We start from the raw sequence: 25,378 nt of genomic DNA on the forward strand, positions 1-25,378 counted from the left end.
TTAATGCCAGCACCATGGTTGCTATTCTTTGGTAATATCTAACCAGCTTTGTTCAAAATGCTTGCTCCTGAGCCTGCATTTTCGCTTGCTGTGTCTGCAGAAGTCATATCCCCAGCTTCAGTTCATTAAACTGGTGAGGTTAGCTTCTATTTCAGCTGTAATTTCTTTTCCTGTTTACATGTTTTGGTCGATGCCTCTTTTCCTCCACTTGCTCAGTGTCCTGGAAGCAAAAGCTGGGCATGAAGTATATCATTCTGTTTGACAAAGGCAACCAGAATATTGCAGCCTGTAGCAGTGTCCAGCACTTTAACATCTGACACATGTAATTGTCTCAGGTTATCACAGTGACTTGCCTAAGCATTTTGAGAGAAACTTTATGTGGTAGAATTCTCTGGAAAATGCCCCAGATGTTGATGAAAAATATCAAATTACAAGTGAAAAGTAGAAGCCCCTATTACTGGAATGATGTCCTTTTTTGTGATTTTGTTTCAAAATTAATTTTATCTTATTTTTACACTATTAGGCGTACAAATTGAAATCTGGAAATAAACAAAAAATCCTATTTCCTTCTTTCTGGTTTGTTTATTCACTGATATATTTCTGTATTTGGCTTTTTAAGCTGTTGAGCATGCAGTTTTGCACGACTGATTTGGTCAATTGAATACTTCATCTGATCTAATGATAGAAAGAGTGGGATCTTGTTGAGTATGAGAAGAGTTATGTAAATACCTTCAATAGAAATTGGATTTTTGTTTAAAAAAGATAGGTGATGATCCATATCAGTGAGTCACTTATGAAAAAAACCCCAGATCATATGCATAGTGATGTCTGTAAATTCAGACAGAATTGTATTTTTGTCTGTGTGGTGCAATGTTCAAGATGCTGAAGAAACGTGAAAGATATCAAAACTGTAGGTACACATCTTGATAATCAAAACTTAGCTCAACTAAATTTTAGGAAATAGGAGAAATTCTGATCCCATTTTTGACGTTTATTTCAGTAAGTTGCTGGATATTTTTGTTCAAATTTACTTAGTTATCTGTAGCACGTGGTTTTTATTACACAAGCAGATGTGTAGAAATGCAAATAGCTGTAAGTCATGTAAAGCTTGCAATTTTACTGTGGATGGTAATGCTACATAAACCAGATGCCCCATCCCTTGCAGTGTTCAAGGCCAGGCTGGATGGGGCTTGGAGCAACCTGGTCTAGTGGAAGGTGTCCTTGACCGTGGTAGGGGATTGGAACTACATGAGCTTTAAGATCCTTTCTAATCCAAACCATTCTGTGAATCTTTGATTCTATGAAATGTAAACTATTCTGTGATACATATGATAGATACCGTTGTGAAAATTTATTTGGAGAAATAGTGATTTTTTTTTTTCTCTTGAAAAGCATGTATGTCAATCTTCATTCCCGTTTTTTTCATTTCAATAGTAATCAGCCCTGTTGTTGGTGATAGAAAGTTGTAGCTGCAGGTTGACTCCTCACCAGTCCTCTTAGGTAAATTGCATCAAGTAAATCTATCTGTTAGCAAGTTAATTTGTGTGTAAAACACAGCATTATTGGTACAAATTTGATGTTTGTGTTCAGAATTGCAGTTCTTAATAGCTTGATAGTACACAACATAGAGATGGGAATAAAATACATATAAATAAGGTAAATATACTGTGTTGAATGTAAATAGTGTATTACACAAATATCAGTGTTAGTACACAGAACAAATCTGACTGAAAGTCATGAATCTCTTCACTAAACAGAACAATCCAGAGGAAAAAGAGATAATTTTCACCCATGTAATATCAGATAAAAATTGAAATGGAATTTAAAGTAACTTTCAGATGAAGCTAGGTGTTTGGTGGTGTGTGCTACCTTTGGATAAATAACTTCATAATGGCAGCCAATTTAGGTTGGAATTAGGAGGCTCTGCTGTTTTGGAAGTTACTGTCCACACTATGTATTCTTCTGACTTCAAGAAGCTGCAAGTTAATGATTTCTTCCATTTCACACTCATAGAACTGGCTGCCAGAACAGGCTGGCTTCTACAGGGAATACCTCCTGGCTTGCTCTTTCTGTGACATATGTCATCAGCTGGGAAGATGGAGAAATAAAATATTGGAGATTTCAGGGCCACAGGCAACAAGTGACCGCTTAACCTCTCTGTCTTTTCTTATGGCTATTGTGAAATGTGTTCCAGTTGTTTTCTTCTTCAGTAACAACAGCTATTGTGAATGGTTTTATCTGGTGTCTCTTTGCAGTTATTAATGATGTGGTGTAAAATGTGGATTTGAGTGCCAGTTTAATGAGCTGCTATCAAATTATCCTTCTGTGAGTGTTCAGCAACTGAGTAGATACATTTGCAGTGAAATAACTAAGAAGCGGCAGTTGGAAACTGATTTTAGCTCAATAACTGTACAGTTTGCTAGCAAAGCATCTGGATCTGTGTGTACTTTTTGCTTCTCACACTTCACAGCAGTTCAGTTTCTGCCAAGCTTCTCCAGACAATTTCCTCATGATCGAGTACAGGTGTTCCTAACACAGCTGAGGTAGCTGGAGCACTGAATTCTCATCAGCCGTGTCTGATGGGACAAAGTTAAGGTTGGGAGAGAATTAATCATAACCCTTAATTTCATATTTTCCAAAAGGTTTGTTTTGTTTTTTGTTTTGGGTTTTTTTTTGCTTTCTGTGTGTTCTGAACTGACACATGGGAGAGTATCTGATACTGCTTGGCACCTGTGACAACAGTGTATTTCTGATTTAATCAAGAATAGCAGATAATAGTCTAATATCTTTATCCAATTGCAGTTAATGCTGTATTTAGAATTATAATGAAAAGTGATTCTATTTCCTTAAAACTCCTAGTATTGTGTGTTAGCAATAATAAACCTTAAGCCTATGTCTTTTGTCCCTCTGTTCCAGGGTCTAATTCTTGGCTCGTACCAGAAACAAAAGGAGCAATTGTGCAAGGTGGATATGGACATACAAGTGTCTATGATGAGCTGACAAAATCTATTTATGTCCATGGTGGATACAAGGCATTACCTGGCAATAAATATGGACTGGTGGATGATCTTTACAGATATGAGGTTAATACTCGGACATGGTAAGTAGGATTTATAATGTAGGAAGCTATTATATGTTACTGAGAAAGAAAATGTAAGCATTGAGTAAGGTAAAGCAAGGTTCTAGTGAAGTTGTGGGCAGAGAACCCTTGTGTTTGCAGGGCAGTACATTCTCTGCAACAAAATAGAAGAAATGTGGCCAGCAGATTAATGATTATTAGAATTTAGCCAGCAAATTAATGGAGCTACACATAGAAGGAATGGCAGGGAAGGAACTTTGCACATCTCGTACGAAATAAGAGAAGCTTCCTATCCAGAAGTAACTGCTACACAGAAAACGTGTACTGTTTCCACGTGGTATGAATATACTCCTGGTGCAAGTTCAAGTACCTGTTATGTAAGTAAGCGGAGAAATCAAAGAACTGCACGAGGTTACACTTCATGGAACCGTTAGAAATAAGAGAGAAAACTCCTGGTATTGTATGAGGATCCTTAGTTATTAATGTTCTCTGGTTTTCTATTTCTGTCCGTTCCTTGTCCCTGAAGATTATTGTAGCTTATGAATGGTACTTGTATGCTATGTATAGGAAGTGACCTTAAAAGTTTATTCCTACCATAGAGATGATTTGAGATTAAGAACTATTTCTACAGAACATTTTATTCCTGCAGTTTAATATTTGTCTTGAGAATTAATGGTTTAACTTGAAGCACACAAGACTTGCTCTGAAGATGGAAATGTGGGTTTGATTTCACTGAGGCTCTTAATTTTTGAATGTCACTAACTCATGGCACTTGGAAACATTATTACAAGGTTTTTTTTTTGTGCCTGTTAATGTGTTTTTAAGTTGCTGGAATTTTAATACTTTCTTATTATAGTCTCTTCTTGGAACAAAGTGATATTGCATCTTTTGATGGTCTGTTCAACAATATACTAATAATTATTGGGATATTTTTATTCATTATATTCAAAACTGCAGCTTGTAGAGAACTTAACTCTTTTGTTTCATGAGTTTTACACCGGAAGGCAGTTGTACTGTGGTTGAGAGGATGAAGTAATGACACTTAGGTAGTAAAACAGTCTTTCTTTGCTGTACCTGTGACAATTTATAATCGGGATTGAAAGCACTCCGTGAGGCAACTGAGCTTGAACACACCACTGGCCATGCTGAAGTATGCAGTAGAGGTGGAACCAGAGCGCTTCCTTATGGCAATGTACATGGCTTTTTTCAGTTTCACATTTGATTTTCCTCATGGTCTCTGTTTTTCTCACGTTCTCTGTTTCTCTGTCTGGTCTGGCTGAGGTTCGTGTGCTTCACTTCTTGGTATACAAAGCTGACTACTTATTTTATTCAGTGGCATATGGCTTTTCATTTCTCATCTCAGTTAGGCATAGGCTTAATGGTTTTTGGTATATGAGGGGCTGATATTTTAATACCTAGTGCAAACATTGTTCCTAATACATAATGGAGATTTAGTGTTCGTAATACCTGCATTGCTTCATATTACTTGCATACTGCGGCAGTTGGCAATTGGGGGACAGTGTGATGCTGAGCTTAGATAATGGCTTTGAAACAGTGGAAGCACCTGCTGGCTCCTGGGTATTTCTATTACCATTATAATGCCATGCTGCTGTATGCAGCTCCTGGTGTCAGTACCGTTGACATGCCCTAATGATTGCAGATGTATGTATATATGCATAAATAATGAATTCAGTATAAAGTGTGCTGAGACTCACATAATTTGCAAGGGGTTGATATGTGTTGGTATGGGGAGTTCTAGAGATTGCTCTTGTTGGTAATGCTGAGATGAATGATGAATATTGATATCATGGCTAAGTTAACAAACTTGGTGTGTATTATGCTTCCACTTCTGCTGAGTCTTGGAGAAAAGTTATTGTTACCAGGAGGGAAGAAACTCAGCACACCATGTGCAAAAATTAGAGAACCATAGAATAGTTAGGATTGGAAAGGACCTTAAAATCATCAAGTTCCAACCACCCTGCCATGGCCAGGGGTACCTCACACTAAACCATGCCACCCAAGGCTCTCTCCAACCTGGCCTTGAACACTGCCAGGGAAGGAGCATTTACAACTTCCCTGGGCAACACATTGCAGTGCCTCACCACCCTTACAGTAAAGAATCTCTTCCTTACATCCAATCTAAACTTCCTCTGTTTAAGTTTTAACCCATTACCTCATGTCCTGTCATTACAGTCCCTAATGAATAGTCTCTCCCCAGCATCCCTAGAGCCCCCCTTCAGATACTGGAAGGCTGCTATGAGGTCTCCATGCAGCCTTTTCTTCTCTAGGCTGAAAGCCCCAACTTTCTCAGCCTATCTTCATACGGGAGGTGCTCCAGTCCCCTGATCATTCTTGCGGCCTCCTCTGGACTTGTTCCAACAGATCCATGTCCTTTTTATGTTGAGGACACCAGAACTGCACACAATACTGCAGGTGAGGTCTCCTGAGAGCAGAGTAGAGGGGCAGGATCACCTCCTTCGACCTGCTGGCCGTGCTGCTTTTGATGCAGCTCAGGATACAGTTGGCTTTCTGGGCTGCAAGCGCACACGGAAGCCGGCTCATGTTCGTTTTCTCATCAACCAGAATAACCCCCCTTGTACAATGTGGAGACCAGGGCTGGGGCAGTGCAGTTGGGTGAGAAATAGAAAAGTGAGTAGCCCAAAGAAAAACTGTGGGTATAGCTCTTTAAGTCTTTAGTGATCTAGACAGCATCAAGGCAGGATAATAAGGACAGAGCCTAGGATATAGCAATTAATGTAGGCTAGGAGGCAGGAGCTGTAGAAAACTGGTAAAGCCAAAGATGGAAATCTGTAGGTCAAATAGACAACGACAGTATCTTCTTAGTATATCATCATTCTTTCAACACATAGTAGCAGTATTACATTGCTAGTTGAAATTAACTTTTAAAATAATGTCCTATTTCCATGTAATTTCTAATTTTGTACTTTGCTAACTGATGAATCGAAACCAAATACCACATTTTTCTGGCTAGGCACCGTAAGTGTTCCATACGAAGCTAATTCTTGGTTAGAAAAACACACTTAGGTGGTGCTCTGTTTTCAAAGTCTGTTAATTAGAGTTACACAACAAAAATGCAAATCACTTGCCAACAACAAGAAAGAGTTAAGCCAAATGCACATTGGTGGGTATGTTGGTGGCTTGAAGGAATTAGCACATTTTTAAGCAATTAAAAAAAACTCCTTTACTTTCATTTAGTCTTTGGTATTTCCTTTGAAGTAACTCTCTAGGGGTAGGGAGGAATCTATTTAAATGGCAGAATTCAGGTTTAATGCTTTCCTCTCAGCTTGTTTAAGCATATCTCCTGTCAGTTAAAAAAAATCTTGAGTTTACTCATTGATTTACACCATTACATCAAAGCAATGAAATATACTTCAGACCTTCTCCACCAAATCTTATGATGGTGAGAACATATTGAACAAGTGTTGGTGTGGTTCAAGAAGGACGGTATTATTTAATCAGAAGAAAAGAGTCAGTATGTTCATTACAGGAAACAAATGACAAAACTGTTTACTTTATAAGTGTGAGCAGTGTACAGTAATCCAAGTAAGAGTGTAAACTTGGAAACTGTTAGATTTCTGGACATGTAAAAGGTTGTTAGGGGAATGTAAATAAGATTCTGTACTGGTCATCCAATCAGCTCTTCCCAAACATGTCTACAGCTGGTCTGTTCAAATAATTCAAGCTGGCAAAACCCCCAAGTGGCTACTTTGTCCCTTGGTGAGATTTATTTGCTGTGATTGAATCAAGCCTATTCTGTTCTTTCTAGTAGCCCCACACCTGCTGCTATAAAACTGCAGCACTGATAGCTCTTGGCTACGGCTGGGCCCGTATTATTGCCCTAGTGTGAAGCAGACTTCACATCACAGCCTAAAATGAGTGAAGAGAGGTCAGAGACTCAACGTGGCATGGGCTATTTGTTGAACGTATTTTTTGGTACTGAAATTCTGTGTGTCTTGAGTTTGCCAGCCTGAATATATTTCTGAAGCAGTACAAGTGTTTTTACCACACCTAGAATGGCTTCTACCAATTTCTTTTTGAGTTCTGAGTGTTCAGTTAATTAACAAACAAAAGAGTTTCTCCTTTTCCAATACTTAGGGTAGTCTAAAGGTTCTTTTGGCCTTCTGAAGAATTCTTTATTGCATTCTTGAGCAAAGCTACAATATGGCTGAGGATATACAAGAACAGAATAGAATGTTTTAATTCAGTTTTGAATGCAATTTGCCATATCATTAATCACTTCTGAAGAATGTCAACATGATACAATCTCTTTCAGATGCATTATTTGACAAGCTTTTTTTTTTTAATTAAGAAAGCATGACATTTGAAATGAGTGTTAAATATATTTGTTGTAACAAAAGGAACTTCGTAATCTGGAAGCAATTTGGATATATTTAATCATATTTATTGAATAATAGCTTTAGTGTCTTCCTTGTATTTTATATTGTTTTCATCTGTAAACTTTTTAGATGTGTCTGCAAGTTTCCACATGTTAGTATGAATTAATTTGTTCTTGTATTTCGTAGGACTATTTTAAAGGAGAGTGGTTTTGCAAGGTACCTTCATTCAGCTGTTTTAATCAATGGAGCTATGCTAATTTTTGGTGGAAACACTCATAATGATACTTCCCTGAGTAATGGTGCAAAGTGTTTCTCTGCTGACTTCCTCGCATATGATATAGGTATGTATTCTTTTCTTTTGTGAGTTTTAAGTACCACAGTGTTGGTATCTCAACTGAAGCTGTTGTGAGTCTTTAAAGTCTTGATCCCAAACACCTTCAAGTTATTTATAAATTATATTGTAAAATTAAAAGCAGTCTTTCATTCCATTGGTTTGTTGTCTGTGAGGCAAAGCATAGTCACTAAAATGATGTTTAATAAATGTGCCCAGTACTGTGTTGCAGTATGAGTAGTGCATGTGTAGTTGCTCAAGAATTGCAAGAGTTGGTGCATTTTTGGTGTTATGAAAGTGTGTTGAACACAAACACTAGTGGTTATTTATTTTTCATAATGAATAGCTACTTAGTACTAATGAAATATGATGCTTAAATTAAAAAGAACAAAACAAAAAATAAAACAAAACAAAAAAACAACAACCCAAAACCTAACAAAAACCTGAACCACCAAAATCCAAACATAAAAACCCCAACCAAAAAATAACACCACCTCCTACAACTGAAACAAACCTAATTCCCCTCAAATAGCACTTGAGAAGTTTCTAAAAAGGTTTGGAATTGGTGGCAGTTTGAAAAATGCATTGCTCAGTACTTACATAGGGTACTTGCACCAAATGCATTGCTCAGTGCTCACAGTGGGTCTGAATTGAAAATCAGGGAGTGCAGAAGCCAAGGCAGACAGCAGTCTGGTAGTCAGGTGGTGATGCTCAAGAAACTGATAAAGGTGGAGCTGCCACAAGCTGAAGAACAGTTTGGAAAAATAGGAAGTCCATACCAAAGAAGTAGAGTGTAGAGAAACACTGTTTGGGAGATGGACTGGGGTAGATAGCGGTTGTAGCTGAACAGACACAGGTTGGGGTGATGGATGAGATGCATGGGTTTTGCTGGCTATCTTCTTCTGACAAGTTGCTCCCCCCGTCTTCTGCCTCTTCCTGTCCTTTTCAGATCAGAGTATTAATTAAAAGATTCCTGCCTTTGAGAAGGAAATACGTTACTTGATCAGAATAGCTGCCTTGCTATATGTCTGTTTCACATATGTTTGTAGCAATATGTTACCCACAGTCTAACCTGAGTGGTCTTGCTGAGCAGGAGGAAAATTCTGAGGCATACTCCCTTGTATAGAATAATGGGATAACTATATTAAAAGCGTCATGGTAATAGTAGACTATAGAATATATTTGTATCCTTATGGTAAGGATAAAAATGTGTTTCCATGGGATAATAGTGCAATGAAAATGGCTGTTATTTGTGCTTAGCTTCATGGACAGAAGTAGCCTTAGTAGGATGGTACTAAAAAAAAAGGTTTACTTTTGAAGCACCAAAGCCTGCTAATATACAGTATAAATGTCAAAATATAGAATTCGTTCCATGTTATCCGAGTTCAAAAGTAGAAGTGAAGAGCAGCAAAAGAACCCCAGTGAAATTTGATGGCAAGCAATTGGGAGGAGGCTGGAATGTCATTCAAGAATGATGAGATGATTGAAGTGACAGTTGACATGAGGTAATGGTTAATGGAACAAGGTGCAAGTCATACACTTAGGGCATGATAAAAAATCATTCCTACAAATTAAATGACAGTGGTTTGTGTGTCTTGAGTCAAGAGTGGTGTGTGGCTGTAGAAGTGGCCTATATAATCCTAATGAAAAGGAGGAGGAAGCATGAATACCATTCTCAAGGCCCTGGATATCTTTGTAGGATTTTGGCAACACACATTTAAGAAAGGCTAACTCAAACAGGGCTCTTTCATGGCAAGTGGTATTAAGGCTGACTGAAGCATGAGGAGCCTTTAGTAGGTAATAAAAGGATGTGGTATATTTAGTTTTGCAAGAGAGTAGGTGAGAGCGGGAAAGATTGTTGTTTATAAATATATGATAAGAATACACTTTAGAGGAAAACTGGTTAAGGTAAAAGACACTCTGAAGGTGAGACTACTTGGTTGTAAGCTTTCAGTCTGTAGAATGGTTCCAACCATTAGAGCTGTGCAGTTATGGAAAAGCTTCCCTATAGGATTGTGGAGGTTGTAAATCTAAAGGAATTTAATGAATCCATATCCGTTTCCTGTCTTGCTTATTGCCACTGCTGTTCTTACCATAAATAGCTTTTCCTTTCCCTAATGTTCATATCCATATTTTATGCATAGGCTGCAAATATAAACACACGGCTCATATGCGTGCCAAAAAGCACAGGCACTTGCCCTGGGTGCTAAAAAATGAGGGAATGTGTCAGAGCAATCTGTGAATTGGACTCATGCAGGATCCTGTTGAGAATAGCCTGTGGATAGTGCCTGGATCTATTCTTGACAAGCATTTACCAGCTGACTACAGCGGTAGAAGAGGGTGAGACAAGATCCTTTTCATAGGACTGATTGATGGCTCCTTATGGCTTTCTGTTTAGATATCAATGCAATGAATTTGCTTTCATACAAAAATGATCAGTAAATTAAGTACCTGGAACATGTATGTGTTATTTCACTGAGTGTGTGAATAATGCCTTTCAGAACAGTTACATTTTTTTTCCTGTACCCCTGTATTACATATTCTGTAGCTTCTTGTAGGTGTCTGATGGTGTGAGCTATTGATTTTGTTCTCACTTCAGTTTACATCTGGTTTTAATTTTTAATGAAATAGAGCTCCCTCCTCATTTTAGAGGATAATATTACTTATTGGTCTACATTTATTTGTAGAATGTACACTTGAGAATCAATAGTATGAATCCCAGGACCTGAGTAAATGTAACTTTGACTTTCATGCACCAGGAATTTTTGGTCTTACTTCACGAAAATGTCGTAGGAAAAAGTTGTACGCTTTTTTCAAGTGGAACAATACATTGTTTTTTTCTAGTCAAATCCAATATGTAATATGGTATTCATGTTTTCTTGCAAGTCATATTCTCCATGTGTTATCAACCTGATAAAATACAAACTCAACTGTTGTAGTAATTACTCTTAAAAATAAATCTATGAAGATGGATTTGATTCAGATTTAATATTCATTTCACCAACTGGAAAACACAGTCTCACAGCACACATTATATAAATTCATATTTTTTCAGAAGTCAGTAAATACTCATTTTACTAAAAAATAATTTCATAAAGGGTATATTTCAGAATTATTTTTACTTTGTATCATGAGGTTTTGAACAATGCTTGGATGAAAAAATTTATGATGTTATCAGTATCACATTTCCTAGATATCTTGCAAAGGATGGAGTATAATACTCGGTCGTGTAAAAAATGTGTGCTGTCTAGAAACCAGCTGAATCCTCGAGATAGAGCCTACAGTATTTATGTTCAAGCTGGGCTATAGAGTACTTTTGATTATCTCTCTTATTATATGTGACATAGTCATATGGATAGATGGCTTCAGCTTTTATTGTCCATGAAAGTGCTTTCTGTTTTTCATATTAATGTGAAATGACTATTAAGGGGGGTGTCATGGTTTAAGCCCCACCAGCAGCTAAGCCCTGAACAGCCACTTGCGCAAACTCCCCCACAGTGGGATGGGAAAGAGAATCAGAAGGGTAAAAGAAACAAAATTCACAAGTTGAGATAAAGAGTTTAATGGGAAAAGCAAAAGCTGCACATGCAAGGAGAGCAAAACAAAGAATTCATGCACCTCTTCCCATGGTCAGGCAGGTGTTCAGTGAGGTCCAGGACAACAGAGCTCCATCACCTGCAACGGTTACTTGGGTGGACAAACAACATCACTCCCAATGTCCTTCTTTTCCTCTTCCCTCATGTTTACATGCTGACCATGACCCCATATGATGTGGGAAACTGACCTTTAGGTCAGTTGGGATCAGCTGTCCAGGCTGCCCCTCTTCCCTGCTTCTTGTGTACCCTTAGCCTGCTCACTGGTGAGGTGAGGAGCAGAAAAGGCCTTAACTGTGTCTAAGCAGGGCTCAGCAATAACAAAAACATCCTTGTGTTATCAACACTGTTTTCAGTACAAATCCAAACCATTGCCCTGAACCGGCTACTATGGAGAAAATGAACTGTCTCAGCCAAAACCAGCACAGGGGGGATTAATCTCAGTTAAGTTTATCTAAAAGGTTGTTTTCAAATACTATCTGGTAATACTGACTAGTCATCTAGTCAGTGGAGAGAGACAAGTATTTAATTAATACTTGCAATAATATTGTAATATAATATTAATTCAAGCAATCAGTTTTACCAAGCTTAGGTAAAATTGCCTTTTTTTTCCCTTTTGTGGGATCAGTCATTGTTCTCGAGGTAGTGAACTTAGTCTACACGCATAAGTTTTAGACAGTTAAATGTGTCATGAGCCAAGATCTCGATTCAGTCATTTTAAATACTTCATTTGAATATACTTGTTAAAGCTGAAGACTTCGATATCTGGAGGATAAGATGTATTATGATGCCCTAATTTTCGTGAGTAAATATTGTTTGGTGTAATTACTTAACTTGCAGTAAACATACTTATGACGGAAAGTCTCCTTCATAAAATGAGCTTTAGAAACCTGTAATCATAGGGTATCATAGAATAGTTAGGGTTGGAAAGGACCTTAAGATCATGTAGTTCCAAGCCACCTGCCATGGGAAGGGACACCTCACACTAAACCATGGCACCCAACGCTTTGTCCAACCTGGCCTTGGACACCCCCAGGGATGGAGCGTTCGCAACCTCTCTGGGCAACCCCTTCCAGTGTCTCACCACCCTAACAGTAAAGAACTTCCTCCTTATAGCCAATCTAAACTTCCCCTCTTTAAGTTTTAACCCATTACCCCTTGTCCTACCACTACAGTCCCTAATGAAGAGTCCCTCCCCAGCATCCCTATAGGCCCCCCTCAGATACTGGAAGGCTGTTATGAGGTCTCCATGCAGCCTTCTCTTCTCCAGGCTGAACAGCCCCAACTTTCTCCGCCTGTCTTCATATGGGAGGTGCTCCAGTCCCCTGATCATTCTCGTGGCCCTTCTCTGGACTTGTTCCAACAGATCCATGTCCTTTTTATGTTGAGGACACCAGAACTGTACACAATACTCCGAGTGTGGTCTGATGAGAGCAGAGTAGAGGGGCAGGGTCACGTCCTTCAACCTGCTGGTCACGCTCCTTTTGATGCAGCCCAGGATACGGTTGGCTTTCTGGGCTGCGAGTGCACACTGAAGCCCGCTCATGTTCATTTTCTCATCAACCAACACCCCCAAGTCCTTCTCTGCAGGGCTGCTCTGAATCTGTAGGACCTTGCACTTGTCATGGTACGCTTTTGTTCTCTGATAGTTTACTACCTGACTTGCCCCCAAGTTGCTCTGCAACCCCTTGCAGATCCACACGTTGTTTTCCTCATAGAGGTGACAGTTTCTGATCAAGCTGTTACTGCTTACGTTTTGTTGAAAGAGGAACCATGGCAATGGGCCTGGGCTGCCACTGGACTCAGTCTCGGATCCTGTGGTTGACTTGCAGTTTTCTAACTGATGTTGGTTATAGCTTTTCCTTATCTGCTGTTCACTGGAGTGCCATAGTTACCTGTTCAGTATACAAAAAGAGGCTGAAAGAGGTGGTGAGCTCCTGCCTCCTATGAATGTAATGTCAGTGTTAAACCTAGGATGTTTATTCACTTCTTCTATTATAACACTTTGAAAGATACTTGTAGCATTTTTCTCTTTTAGAAAAGGAATGTGAATAGGTGTATATAGCAAAAATGCTGTGCTTGTGAAAGTGTGTGCTGTGTGAAAGCTCTATGGAAATCAGTGTTATGTACATAATAATGACAATACAAACTAGGATGTGTGTGTCTGAAACTCTGACTACATACTTGTAATTAATAGGGATGTATCTTTCAAAATAGAGATATTATCTTGTTCTTCAGTCTTTGCTGTGTAATTGAGAAGCTATATGTTAGGATCTGTATCCTAAGTTTTGCCAACCCTTTAACACTGCTTTGTAATATATCAAAATTGCATACCATTGGGAGACTGAGACATGGTAGAAAGAATAATCACCACTGACTTTAATTTCTGTAGAGTGCTTAGATCCCGCAGAGATTAGTTCAAATGAATGTATAATAGAACTGGAGAGGAAGTGTGACATGCACAGTATTGATGGTTTTCTTACGTTTTCTTCTTGCTACAAAGTGTGATGTTAGTTCGGTCTGCTTTTTTTCTTCAGCAGCAATATCATGAGTTGATTATTCCTGGCCTTAATTTCAGGATTGTGTTTACTTCCCACACAGATGTAGAGCGGTTCAGCCAGGCTAGTGTGCTGGGGAGCTTTTTCTTAGTACTTGGTAAATTTAATTATGTATATTATATATGGAATAGAATACACTTCAGAGAGAAACCAAGGTGATGGTCTTTGTCTACCATACAAAGTTCTAGTCTGACTCTGCTCCAAAGAAAATATTAGAAGTTAGTCTAATGAGTCCATCTCAGTAACTGGGCTGAATTCTGTGAAAGGATAAAAGTAGTGAAATAAATAGCATTCCATGCAAGTAGTTCTTAGTTTTATTTAAACATTTAAAAAACCCCAAATTAAATAGCTTTGTGAAGACATCTCATTCTTTGGCCATTACTAAGGGTTATTTGATGCAAGTTAGCAAAATTTGAGGATATGCTTTATACATGCATTTGCATTAATTTTGTCAAAAATATCATACTTGAACCAGCTCCAGTGGGCTGAATGTGCTCCAGTATAATTGAAATGAGCTAAAATCCTCTTACGGATTCTTCTTTCTGCTATTGGCCTCCTGATATTGCAACAGTCATGGAAAACCCTCCTAGAGAAATTAGAACTCTGGTAGTTTCCCCCAAAATACCAGACGTTACACTATGAATATCCAGTCATGTTCCATTTTCTGGGCTGTACCGACAACCAGCTTTTTTGAGCATGAACCCTCCTTGCTCTGTTCTCTCCTGTAGGCTTGGGAAGAATAGAGGGTTGCAGCATTACAGCTGGTTTTTCTTTTACCCTCAATCTTTGTATCTGGTACAAAGGTTTAAAAAACACACCATGTGTCTATCTTTCTTATGTTGCCCTATAATAAATGTTGCAGTGCTGATAAATGTATAAGTTTGATTTATAATTTATATGACCATATAATTTATAATTTATTGGAAGGTCATGTCCATGTGGATTTTTAATTTGCTGAAGAAGAGCTCAATGTACACCCTGGGAAACCTGTCAAAATACTACTTAAAAATAAAAAACCCTCAACTACCACACTGTGTATTTATATATGTATATGTATTAAATACATATGTCTATATACACAAATGCACCCATGTAAATGTTGAAAGACTTGTTTTCAGCCCAACAGCAGATAAAAAAATTCAAAACTGTACTCTTAAAAACTTGAGGATATATTTTTTTAAGTATCAGATTGGGATTAATAAGTCCTCTCTTTGGTTTTTAATTGTAAAACTGTGGTACAGGGGCCCTCTCGGCCCCTGTCATGGTTTAAGCCCAGCTGGCAACCCAGAACCATGCAGCTGCTCGCTCACTCCACCCCCCTTCTTCTCCCTGCTCCTGGAGGGATGGGGAGGAGAATCAAAAGAATGTAATTCCCACAGGTTGAGATAAGAACAGTCTAGTAACTGAGGTATAACACAAACCACCGCTGCTACCAGCAATAATAATAATGATAAAGGAAATAACAAGGGAAGAGAATACAACCGCTCACCACCCACCGACCGATACCCAGCCTGACTGAGCAGTGATCTAGCCCTTCCGGGTAACTACCCACAGTTTGTTTAGTGGGCATGATGTGCTGTGGTATGGGACACCTCTTTGGTCAGTTTGGGTCAGGTGTCCTGTCTCTGTTTCCTCCCGGATTCCCCTCCTCCCTGGCAGAGCATGAGACTCAGAAAGTCCTTGGTCAGGGTAAACATTACTGAGCAGCAACTAAAACCATCGGTGTTACCAGTGCTGTTCCCAGGTTGAAAGTCAAAACCACAGCATTGCACCAGCTACGAAGGAGGAGAAAAATGACTGCTACTGCTGAACCCAGGACAGCCCCCCCCCCCGACTTAAAACTCTTGCATTTCTATTCCAATTGGAGTCTAAGTAAGCAATTTAGATTATGTCTTATGAGATGCAAAATTTGTGTCTAAAAATAGATTATTTGTATACACAAAGTTAGAATTTAAAGCAGAGAATCTAACTGCTGAGACCAGTATTTGAAGAAAAAAAAGGAAAAAAAATTGCTTTTTCTAGGCATAAGTACATTTATTTTGGTACCTGGCCAGAATGTAATGTTAGTAAATATATTTCTGTATGCCTAAGGCAGTCCCTGTAGTTTCAGTTTATGAAGTATTCAGTCTCTGTCCTTTTGCTTCATGTATGCCAGTTGCTAAGGTATCTGGACGCCTAGAAAGGTATAGTGAATGACTGACAGGAACCTTTATAAAAACCAAAAGCTGAAATCGCTGGAACATGGAAGCTGCTTCCATGCTCCCTCCTAGTGGTAGTTTTATTTCAGCATTGTCTGTATCTATGGCAGAAGTGCAATAACAAACACCTTTAATAGAATAACAGATTCTGCAGTGTTTCTTTTGTAAGTCTCATCACACTCTAGATTCAGTTTATTATTATGGTTTAATACTATGCAAATTCAGTTGCTTATGAAAGGCAGTATTTTGTGTGAAATGTTAAGTTTCTTTTAGGGTATTCAAACAGAGCTTAAAAACTTTTCCCTGTTTGGAAAAAAACTTCCAGATTATCTCATGAGATTAACCTTAGCTTTATTTGTAATCAAACCCGTTGCTTGTATTTCGCAATAAACCGAATTGTATATTCACAAACTGTCTACTTTTAAAGTAAGTTGTTTCTAGTCTTTGTCGTCAACAAAATGAGTAAGTTTAAGTGTTTGTAAAGATTTTATTTTAATGCAAACACATCTGCTTTTACAATTCTCCCTCCTTCTGGTGTTACAAATAAATTATCAGTGTGCTGTGGCAAAGCAAATGTAAAGCAGTGGCTACAATAGAAGTTTTATATATCCCTTAGCACTTAAGTCATAAACGCAGTTCTAGTACAGTCTGTAGTAGCAATTGTCTCCATATCACTGTACTGTTAGGAGAGCAAAACCAGAATATAATGCACTAATTGCTTCATTTAATAGTAAAGCTTAAGGTTGTGGAGTTCTTTTAATATTGCTTAGGGAGACACTGTTACATATGTAAGCCCTGCTGCAGAGGTTAGATCTATAGTTTAAATTCAGTTCATGCTGCTTCAAACACATTTGCCTTTGTTTTCCTGAGAATAAGGAGATTCTTTATTATCTGAATGAAGAAAAATACTTATGCAGTGTGGGATGAATTGGAAAATAAAGGTTTTTTTGTTTGTATCTAACCTTTGTGGTGTTACAGTTGTTTGTAGCGTTTAGTTGCCCGGTTACAAAAAACAAAAAGAACCAACCAGAAGATTAATATATCTCCATACTTTGTGAACAAGCATTTCTTCTTTTACCAGAGTAAAGCTAGCTCAGTAGTTACTGGAAATATGTAAAGAGAACATAGAAGCATAATCTGACAGTCTATTCTGCATAGTGAATAAGGCCGTGCTATGTGTGTTGAGCGTGATTAAGCAGAATCAATACATTGACATTTCAAATCTATTTAAATTCTTTAAATACTTTTAAACAGAGAAATGGTTTGATAATATAAACACAAAGTAGGTAGCATTGTATACCTTTTCTTAAAGCTTAGCTCCAAATCTTGTAAGATGCTGTCACTAAACCTGCCTGCCAGTGCAGAAATACAGAGATGGTCCTAGAAGTACGAAACACTGCTTGCCTCTTTAGAGACTGACCTAACAACTTTTGCTCCCAATTTCTAGAGTTTTCCTTGTTTATTTTTCCCGTTGTTTGGAGGAATGTGATTACTTTGGAGTTTCACCTGCAAGTTCTGAATGGGATGCTTCTGTCTAGTCTTGGGTGCAGTATTGGGCATTGCAGGGTGGTGGAGGGAAATGAAGATGAGGTGTAAATAAGCTGCTTTTCTGTTCAGTGGTTATAGTTTTCCATCTGAGTTTCTGTAGTGCTTTCTGCAAAGGGAATATTTCAGTTCTGTTCTTTACAAATTTTGTAGATTTAGGAGTTGTCAAGATTTTTAGGCTCATTCTCATAGTCTTTTAGGTTGTTGAAAATAATTGAGATGTGCAGTTCTCTTAGATTTTCATAAATCAGAATTTGAACTGGGGATAGTTGGATGCTCAACTTGGATAATTTTCAAAACTGCCTCACTAACTTAACTCAGACATGAATTTAATGGAGTTGTTTTAACTTGCTTCTGCTCCAGTTCTGCCCTAATGTTTAAGTAATAGATTGTTCAAAACTGAGTAAGGGTAAAATTGATGCTGCCCTCTATTCCTACACAGGTTTTTAATGGTATGCTCAACTATGTCTGAAGAGCAAAAGTCACTCATAAAAGGACTTGCAGGAGTAGTAGGATGAGCTAGGATTCTGTATTTCCCCCATTTTTCCTTCAATCACATTTTAGTAAATTTGATCTTGGTTAAATATTTTAAAGTAAATCTGAGGACTTTACTGATATGACAGTGCTGGTTAAAAATGGGGTTGTTATTTTTCTATGAAGTCATTCTGGAATACATTCTAGTAATGCAGGAATATACACACTAAACTATGTATATACTAGTATAATGTATACTGTAGCATATTCCTTTTGCCCTACTGTATATGCTATTTAGTACCTTTGTATTGAAATAACTGGTCGTATTTTGGATGATCTCAGCAATGGTGCTTTAATGGTCTCCAGTGAATTCTCAGTTTCTCCTTCTTTGTGTCTCATGTCCCTTATAGACAGCCTAGGTTTCCATCCAAACTCTGTGACATCCTTCCTTACTGTTGTAACATTGAGAACTTTTCTATAAAATATCTTGGTAAAATACAGAGTATCAAGACCTGTCCTGTTGGAGTGTGTGGACTCTGTAGTGCACTGTCCCATGCAAAGTTCAACAGGGGTTTTTTCTGCCACTATCAGGTGGAGCACCACACATCTGATGAATTTCTGTGGCATGTTTAATTCTGTGATTTGTGTGGCTGGCAAATTCACTCTCAGAGCCACTTTGGTGTCATCTGGTAAACAATTTCATCTACACTAGGGAGGAGTATGTATTTTTTTCTTACAATGATATTATGTGGTAAAACTTGTTCTTGAAGCAGAAAACTTTACTAATAGAAAGAAAACCCCCTGTATTCCTCATTATACTTTTCAGTGACTACAAATTCTGCTAATCAGTTTGGAATGAATAGTATGGCTCTTTCATCTGCTTAGTATCTCTTTCTATTGAAAGCAGTACATGATTCATGCTATATAGTCCATGACAATGATAAATATAACCAATACCATGTCTTCCACTTACTATCTGTATAATACCTTAAGAGTGCATGACATTAGAGGGAAGTATTTTATTCCTTGCTCCATAGAGCTTACCATCCTTTTTAGACTTAATACAATAAGAATGATGCACAGAAGGACGTAATATTGATAAACAATGTTGAAAATGGTACTGAGTTTGCTGCTTGCCCCTTTCTTCTTGGAACTTTACAGTAAGTCTGGAGATTTGGGTACTTTAAAATGTTCTAAAGAAGTTTGAAGGTGGTGGGTAGGGATAAATTCTATTTGATTCTTTACCAATCCTCATAAATAATCAGTTGGTTAACTATTTGTATTATTAACACTATTTTGTGTTAATCAATCTGTAATGAGAAAGTCGGATCAGGAATTTAAAGCTGAAGAAAATGATAATTCTTGCACAGTGTTCCTTTCAGTGATCAGTAGTTATTGAGAAAGCTGGGAGGAGATAAGAGGCAAGGCTGTTTTGTAATGTGCTTCCCTCCTCTCCTTTTTTTCATGTACTCTATTGAAAAGACCTGCCAGTTTGACAAATACCATCAGCAAGAAAGGAATTATTATACCTCCAGCCCTCGAAGGTTTCTTATCACAAAACTGGCCTTTATTAAGGTTTTCCGTCAGCAGTAAATCCCACTTAAATAAATTTCTGAGTACAGGAAATGCTTATGTTTGTATGTATGTTTGTAAAAAATACCAAAAATAATGAGCAGCACTTTTCAAGATCAGATGAAAATTCATGTGGGTTTTCCTAAATTGTTCCCTTTATCATCAAAGGCATATGAGCTCTCACATGCTGTTTCTGTTAATGTGCAATAACTTACAGCAGCAAGGGCTTGATTTTAAAGTATAACAGTAAGGTTTTGCTGGTTGGTTGTAGCATTAAAATGTTTGAGTTTCGTAGCTTTTAAAATTGATATGTTTTTCCATAAATAGAAATTAAATTAACGATTGTGGGTCATGATTTATTTATTGGGATAAATAATATTGCCCTTAGTCTGATTTTTTTACATAATTCAGACAGCATGGAGACATCAAATGCCACTGTTATGCTGGGATATGAGGAATACACAACTTTTATATTTAATACTATTCCTGCCTTCTTTGGAGACCTGCGATCATAACTGGTGCCCTAGTACTGTGATCTCTTGCTGAAGCTGTTTCAGGAACACCATCTCTCTGGCATGTGTGTCTTCGCACCATTTTGTTTAAGAATGTAGTAGAAAAAATTAAAAAAGAGCAATTGCAATGAAGTTATGGTAATAATTGTGAATAATTATGGTATTAATAATACCATAACTTTTATGCTAATGTAATGTTAGCAGTAATAGTAGCAGAAGGTAGAAGACAGAGGCAAGATTTTTGGGATACGGTGGCCTTATAAGACAGTGAATTAAATTTACCAACTTTCTTTTCATTAAAACTACCGAATTCATTCCAAGTCTACCATCTGATGTTGACATTATTGCTGTTTAGACCATCTGTGTTACTCTGGTAATAACGTGCTTTTAGTTTCTCTTTCCAGTTTATAAGAAGATGTAATGGGGATTTCTCTCTCACAGCCTCAGTCTTAACCTGACTCTGTGGGCTTGGACTGTGATTCTGTGGAAGCAGAAGTCAGTCTAACACTGTATTACTGCCGTTTTGCCCATAGCTGTGGCATCCTGCCCCATCTCATGTGCTGAGTCCTCTCTTGTGTGAGCTTGCATGGAGCTGTTTCAGCATGGAATGCTAAGAGGGTGCTAACTGGTCAAAGTCCTGCTGTGAATAATTTTCTGCATTGGAAGTGTCAGAACATCAGTGCTAGAGGACATGAACTATTCTGACAGTGGTAATGAGAACAAGACCGATGTGGCCAGCAGTTGGTGACACAGGCTCTGGATGACACTAGCCTGGTGGACAGTTTGTCCCCCCTGGATTTCCCAATATGTATTTCTGTTGTTTTAAGCTGGGAGGGAGGAGGCGTGTTTGAGTTTCTTTTTGGTTTGTTAGCATGAAATATTCCAAATGTTAAAGAAGTTAAGTATGTATGTCTTATTTAGATATGGCTGTCATTGGAATCTCAGGTAAATGAGTTCAGCAATATTAAGTAAAAATCAGCCTGTTTAATAATTGCATTAAACCCTGGGAGCAGTTACGTTTCAGATGAGTTTCCCACAGTCTTGATGTATGCCAGCAACCTTTTCTGACTGTTTATCTCTGTAGGACACTTCTGCTTCTGCATGGTACTACTGTTCTTACTTGGTATCTTCTACAGGCATGTACTTTATCCACTTCTGTATATTATGGAGAGTATGCTGAGCAAATGGGTCTTTTTCTGTATGTCCTAATTGCCAGACTGATAGGTTTGCCACTGGTTGAAAAGTGTCACGTTGTTCTGGTTACAAACCGTTGAAGGCAAATTAAGTTAGTTTTCATTGAGAATATCTGAAAGGACTGTATAATTGATGACAGCCTAAAATATGTGTGTGTATGCATAGCTGTATACGTAAAGCCACACTTTTATTTGGTTTTAATTGGAGATTTTTCTCTCCCTTTAACTCCTTTTCCTTGGATTTAGTCTTACCTTTGCGAATCTAGCAGCTTATCTTTTTTAAATGAGAAACCTGTAACCACTGTGTCTGATATGAAAGGTGTCTTGAACCTGTTTCCAAAACCTGTTCTGGTGACAAATTCTACAAATGCTTTGCCTGCTCTGCAGGAAACTTTTTTTGCTCTGTTTTAAGGGGATTTCCTTGAAGTTTCAATCTCTGGATGCTTTCTATTCCTGTTACTGTGGGATTTGAACATTTAAAGTCAGTAAAGCTCAAGTAGGAAATAATGAAGAAAGGACTAATAGTTGTAAAGAACTAAAATCTCAGGATAGAAAAATGAAATCACACCAAAACCACATGTAAATGCTTCTACAACTGAACTAAAAGAAATGCAATTAAATACTTAATTTGTCATGAAGATACTGATAAAACATTCATCTTGAACACTTGATAAAAAGAAAGTAATTAGTAGTGTACTTACACAAGACAATAATGAGATGGGATGCACAGCTGGAGGAGTGGTAGTTTATCTTAAAGCACATGTGAAAAGAAGTAAGATCACTGTCACGGATGTCCCATGAAATACATAGGAATTGAAATCCTTTGGCTATTTTGCGAGTGTATAATGTTAGGGCAGTGCTACTGATCAGTTAATTACAATGGTGGCAGTGCTTGTTGTGAGTGTTGAAATGGTCTGTGAAGGCAGAGGACTGTATAATAAAGGGAGACTTCTATGAGTGTCCTCTGACCTTGATAAAAGCCATGATGAGTGTTGCTTGCAGGTTCTTGGAGTAGCTACTTGACAAATATATATAAGAGGAATACCTGTTGATTTATTCTTGAGCAGTGCAAATACAGCTTCTCAGAACTAGAGCCTGCAGTGTCCTCAAATCTTGCGACTTCTAGAAGTGTAGAAGAATCTGTATGCATAGGAATTGTTTTCCCAGAAAATCTCAGTGATGCATTTTAAAAGGGGGTTCTACCTAAAAATCCAAAGCCTACTTGAAAAGAAATGAAACAGATCAAAAGTTTGAAAATGGCATTAACAGAGTGTGTTTAAGGACTGATAGTGTGTATATCACTGATCTGTGATATACGTTGATAAATGCATATCCCTGCGAATAAAGACTTTAGAAGAACCCTGTGAGTTCTGAATTAATGGCACATTTAAACAGCACTATAAAGCTGATTATTAGAAGTGGGGGAAAGCAGCTTAGCTTTCACCAAGTGACAACAGGAAAAAAAGCCTGTCAAATCCTGCTGATTTTACAGAGCAATTTAAAAACCACTAGAAACTGATATTAAGAATGTTTTTAAATGCATCAGTCAAATTTTGTTTCAGAGGTTGTGAGAACAAAAGGTGATAAAGCATGTTAAGGACATGTAATGACCATGAGGTATAGATGGTCTGTTTTTACAACAGAAAGCAGGGGTTACCTGCACTGATCCTTCTGGGAAAGGAGGGGAAAAAGGCAATAAAGTTAGCTGATACTTAAAAGAGTATCTGATAATCCATTGTTCATATATTTTGCTGATTTTTAAGATTGTGTATGTTTTCATATGCTTTTGTTTCATCTTTCAGCTTGCGATGAATGGAAGATTTTACCGAAACCTAATCTACACCGTGATGTCAACAGATTTGGTCACACTGCTGTTGTCAGTAATGGGTAAATGACGTGTCTTCTAAATTTTCCTTGCTGTTTCCTTGAATTAAAAATCTGTGGCAGAAATGTTACCTGTGTGAAGTATGGTCTGATGCCATACAACTGATGTAATTTAGTAACATGGAAAGCAGTGCTCATCAGGGCTTTTCTTGTTTTAGGTAACCATTACAACTAATTGTCAATCTGACTTGATGTGGAATCTGTTCAATGGCTTTTTATATGAACCTTCTAGTGCACTGAGGTGTTTCCTCAGTATTGTGAACTACAGGGAATTGGAAATTCCGTACCAGCTGTAATCCTTACTGAGATGTGATGGGAGAAATCTTTTTCTCTTTGCAGCTTGTTATAGTTCCTTGTTCTTCTTCTACCATAAAATCAGAAATCTGTAACTAAAACTTGCTTGGAAAAAGCAGGATTTTGATGATACTGATACAGTTGTTATTAACCACTTGTGGGGAAAAAAAGCTTGCCAGTATCTAGACTTTATTAAGATACTGCTTATCCTTTAGAAAATGTTTTCGTGTCCTTTGTTGCATTCAGTAGCTCAGGAAAACAACTTCATCTAGCAACAAGAGATGGATTGGATCTGGAGCTTTGTGTATTTGGTAGATGAACTTCCTGGTTCTTCCACCCCAGCCCCAAAGGATAAAATTGTAAGACAAATGTCACCTTTTCAGAGGAAAAGCTGTAGAAATATGTAGTCAGATTTAAAGAAATCTCTTAAGTTTGCATGTTTCAGTTTTACTATGGCCAGCTGGCATCTGGCCTAATACCTGACAGTTGCAGTACTGTAGATCATTGTACTGCTAATCATCCTCTTCTACATGATTCATCATGCTAATAAACTCAGTACTTAAGTATATGTACATAAGTATGTGCAAGCAACTTCGAGATTCTCTATCTACTATTGTTTACATACATAAACATATTATATATATATCCTCTACAGACTATTGTATAGTTAAGAACAGACGTGATAAATACAAAGAGTTTGATTTTTTACAAAAATAGCAGTAAGTTGTAACTCCATATACAGAGCATTTGAAATTAATCAAGGAACAGATTACCTCCATTGAGAGAAAATTGCTTGGAATTAATGAAGTCAGCAAATGATAGTTTTTGTTCAGATTTGTGTTATTTTCAGATGTCTCATACTTTGAGAAGTGTCGCTTTCAGTGAATTAGATTCAAGGTGAAAACGCCTGTTTTTTTTTTCTGAACTTAATGGTATTTTTAGTAGGGTTTTATGTTCAAAAAAACTGTAATATGAGATGCTCTACAAAGATTTCTGTTACTGGTAGCTGTATGATTAATTCTGTTTTAAGAGTACATGATGCAACAGATACACAGGTTCTTTATTGTTATCAGTTACCAGATTCTGTTCCTAATTTTAAATGAGAAGGGGAAGGTCTTCTGGTTCTGATGTCAGAGGCTACTGCACCAGAAGTGTTACCAAAAAGAAATACCCATCTGCCCATGATTGCTGTCTGTCTTTGAAATCTTCTTGAAGAAAAATGTTCTCATTTCCTGCAGGCCATTATTTCACACCCTATTCTCATTATCTGATTCAAAAAATGAGTAGTTTCCTTAACAGCTCTTATTTCTTCTTTCCAGACATTTGGAACATACCACTCAGTAATAACATGGCACAGTGCATTTTGTGCAAATTTTTTGTTAGTCTAAAATTAACGGAGAAATTCATTGAAAACTAATCAATAATGCAACCACTGACAGAGTCTTTATTAGAGATGATAGTATGTGTTATGTTTCAATTGTATATCAAGACAGATAAGAAATCAGGAAGATATATCTGTAATAGCGGTTAAATTTACTTTCTTTTTCTAATAGGTCCATGTATATATTTGGGGGTTTTTCGAGCGTTCTTTTGAATGACATCCTTGTGTACAAGCCTCCAAACTGTGAAGCATTCAGAGATGAAGAGCTGTGTAAAAACGCTCGTCCAGGGATAAGGTGTCTGTGGAACAAGAAACATTGTGAATCCTGGGAATCTGGACATGCTAACAACATCCTTAGAGCAAAATGCCCAAAGAAATCAGGCAAGTAAATTCTGGTCTTACAGTA

At 37.6% G+C, this 25,378-nt stretch overlaps 1 protein-coding gene across 1 annotated transcript in view; it reads left to right on the forward strand.

Moving 5' to 3' along the window:
* The window catches only part of ATRNL1 (attractin like 1), a 507,635-nt gene that overhangs the window by 74,565 nt on the left and 407,692 nt on the right, over positions 1-25,378 (forward strand). The window contains exons 9-12 of the mRNA XM_061372770.1: positions 2,917-3,100; positions 7,624-7,778; positions 23,216-23,300; positions 25,145-25,351. Of these exons, the coding sequence (XP_061228754.1) occupies positions 2,917-3,100; positions 7,624-7,778; positions 23,216-23,300; positions 25,145-25,351 (631 nt within the window). The remainder of the gene's footprint in view (positions 1-2,916; positions 3,101-7,623; positions 7,779-23,215; positions 23,301-25,144; positions 25,352-25,378) is intronic.

The sequence above is a fragment of the Neopsephotus bourkii genome, unplaced genomic scaffold (genome assembly GCF_033783945.1).
Source record: "Neopsephotus bourkii isolate Nb327-2 ecotype Australia unplaced genomic scaffold, CSIRO-AGI_Nbou_v1 NB_1615, whole genome shotgun sequence".
NCBI classification, from domain to species: domain Eukaryota; kingdom Metazoa; phylum Chordata; class Aves; order Psittaciformes; family Psittacidae; genus Neopsephotus; species Neopsephotus bourkii.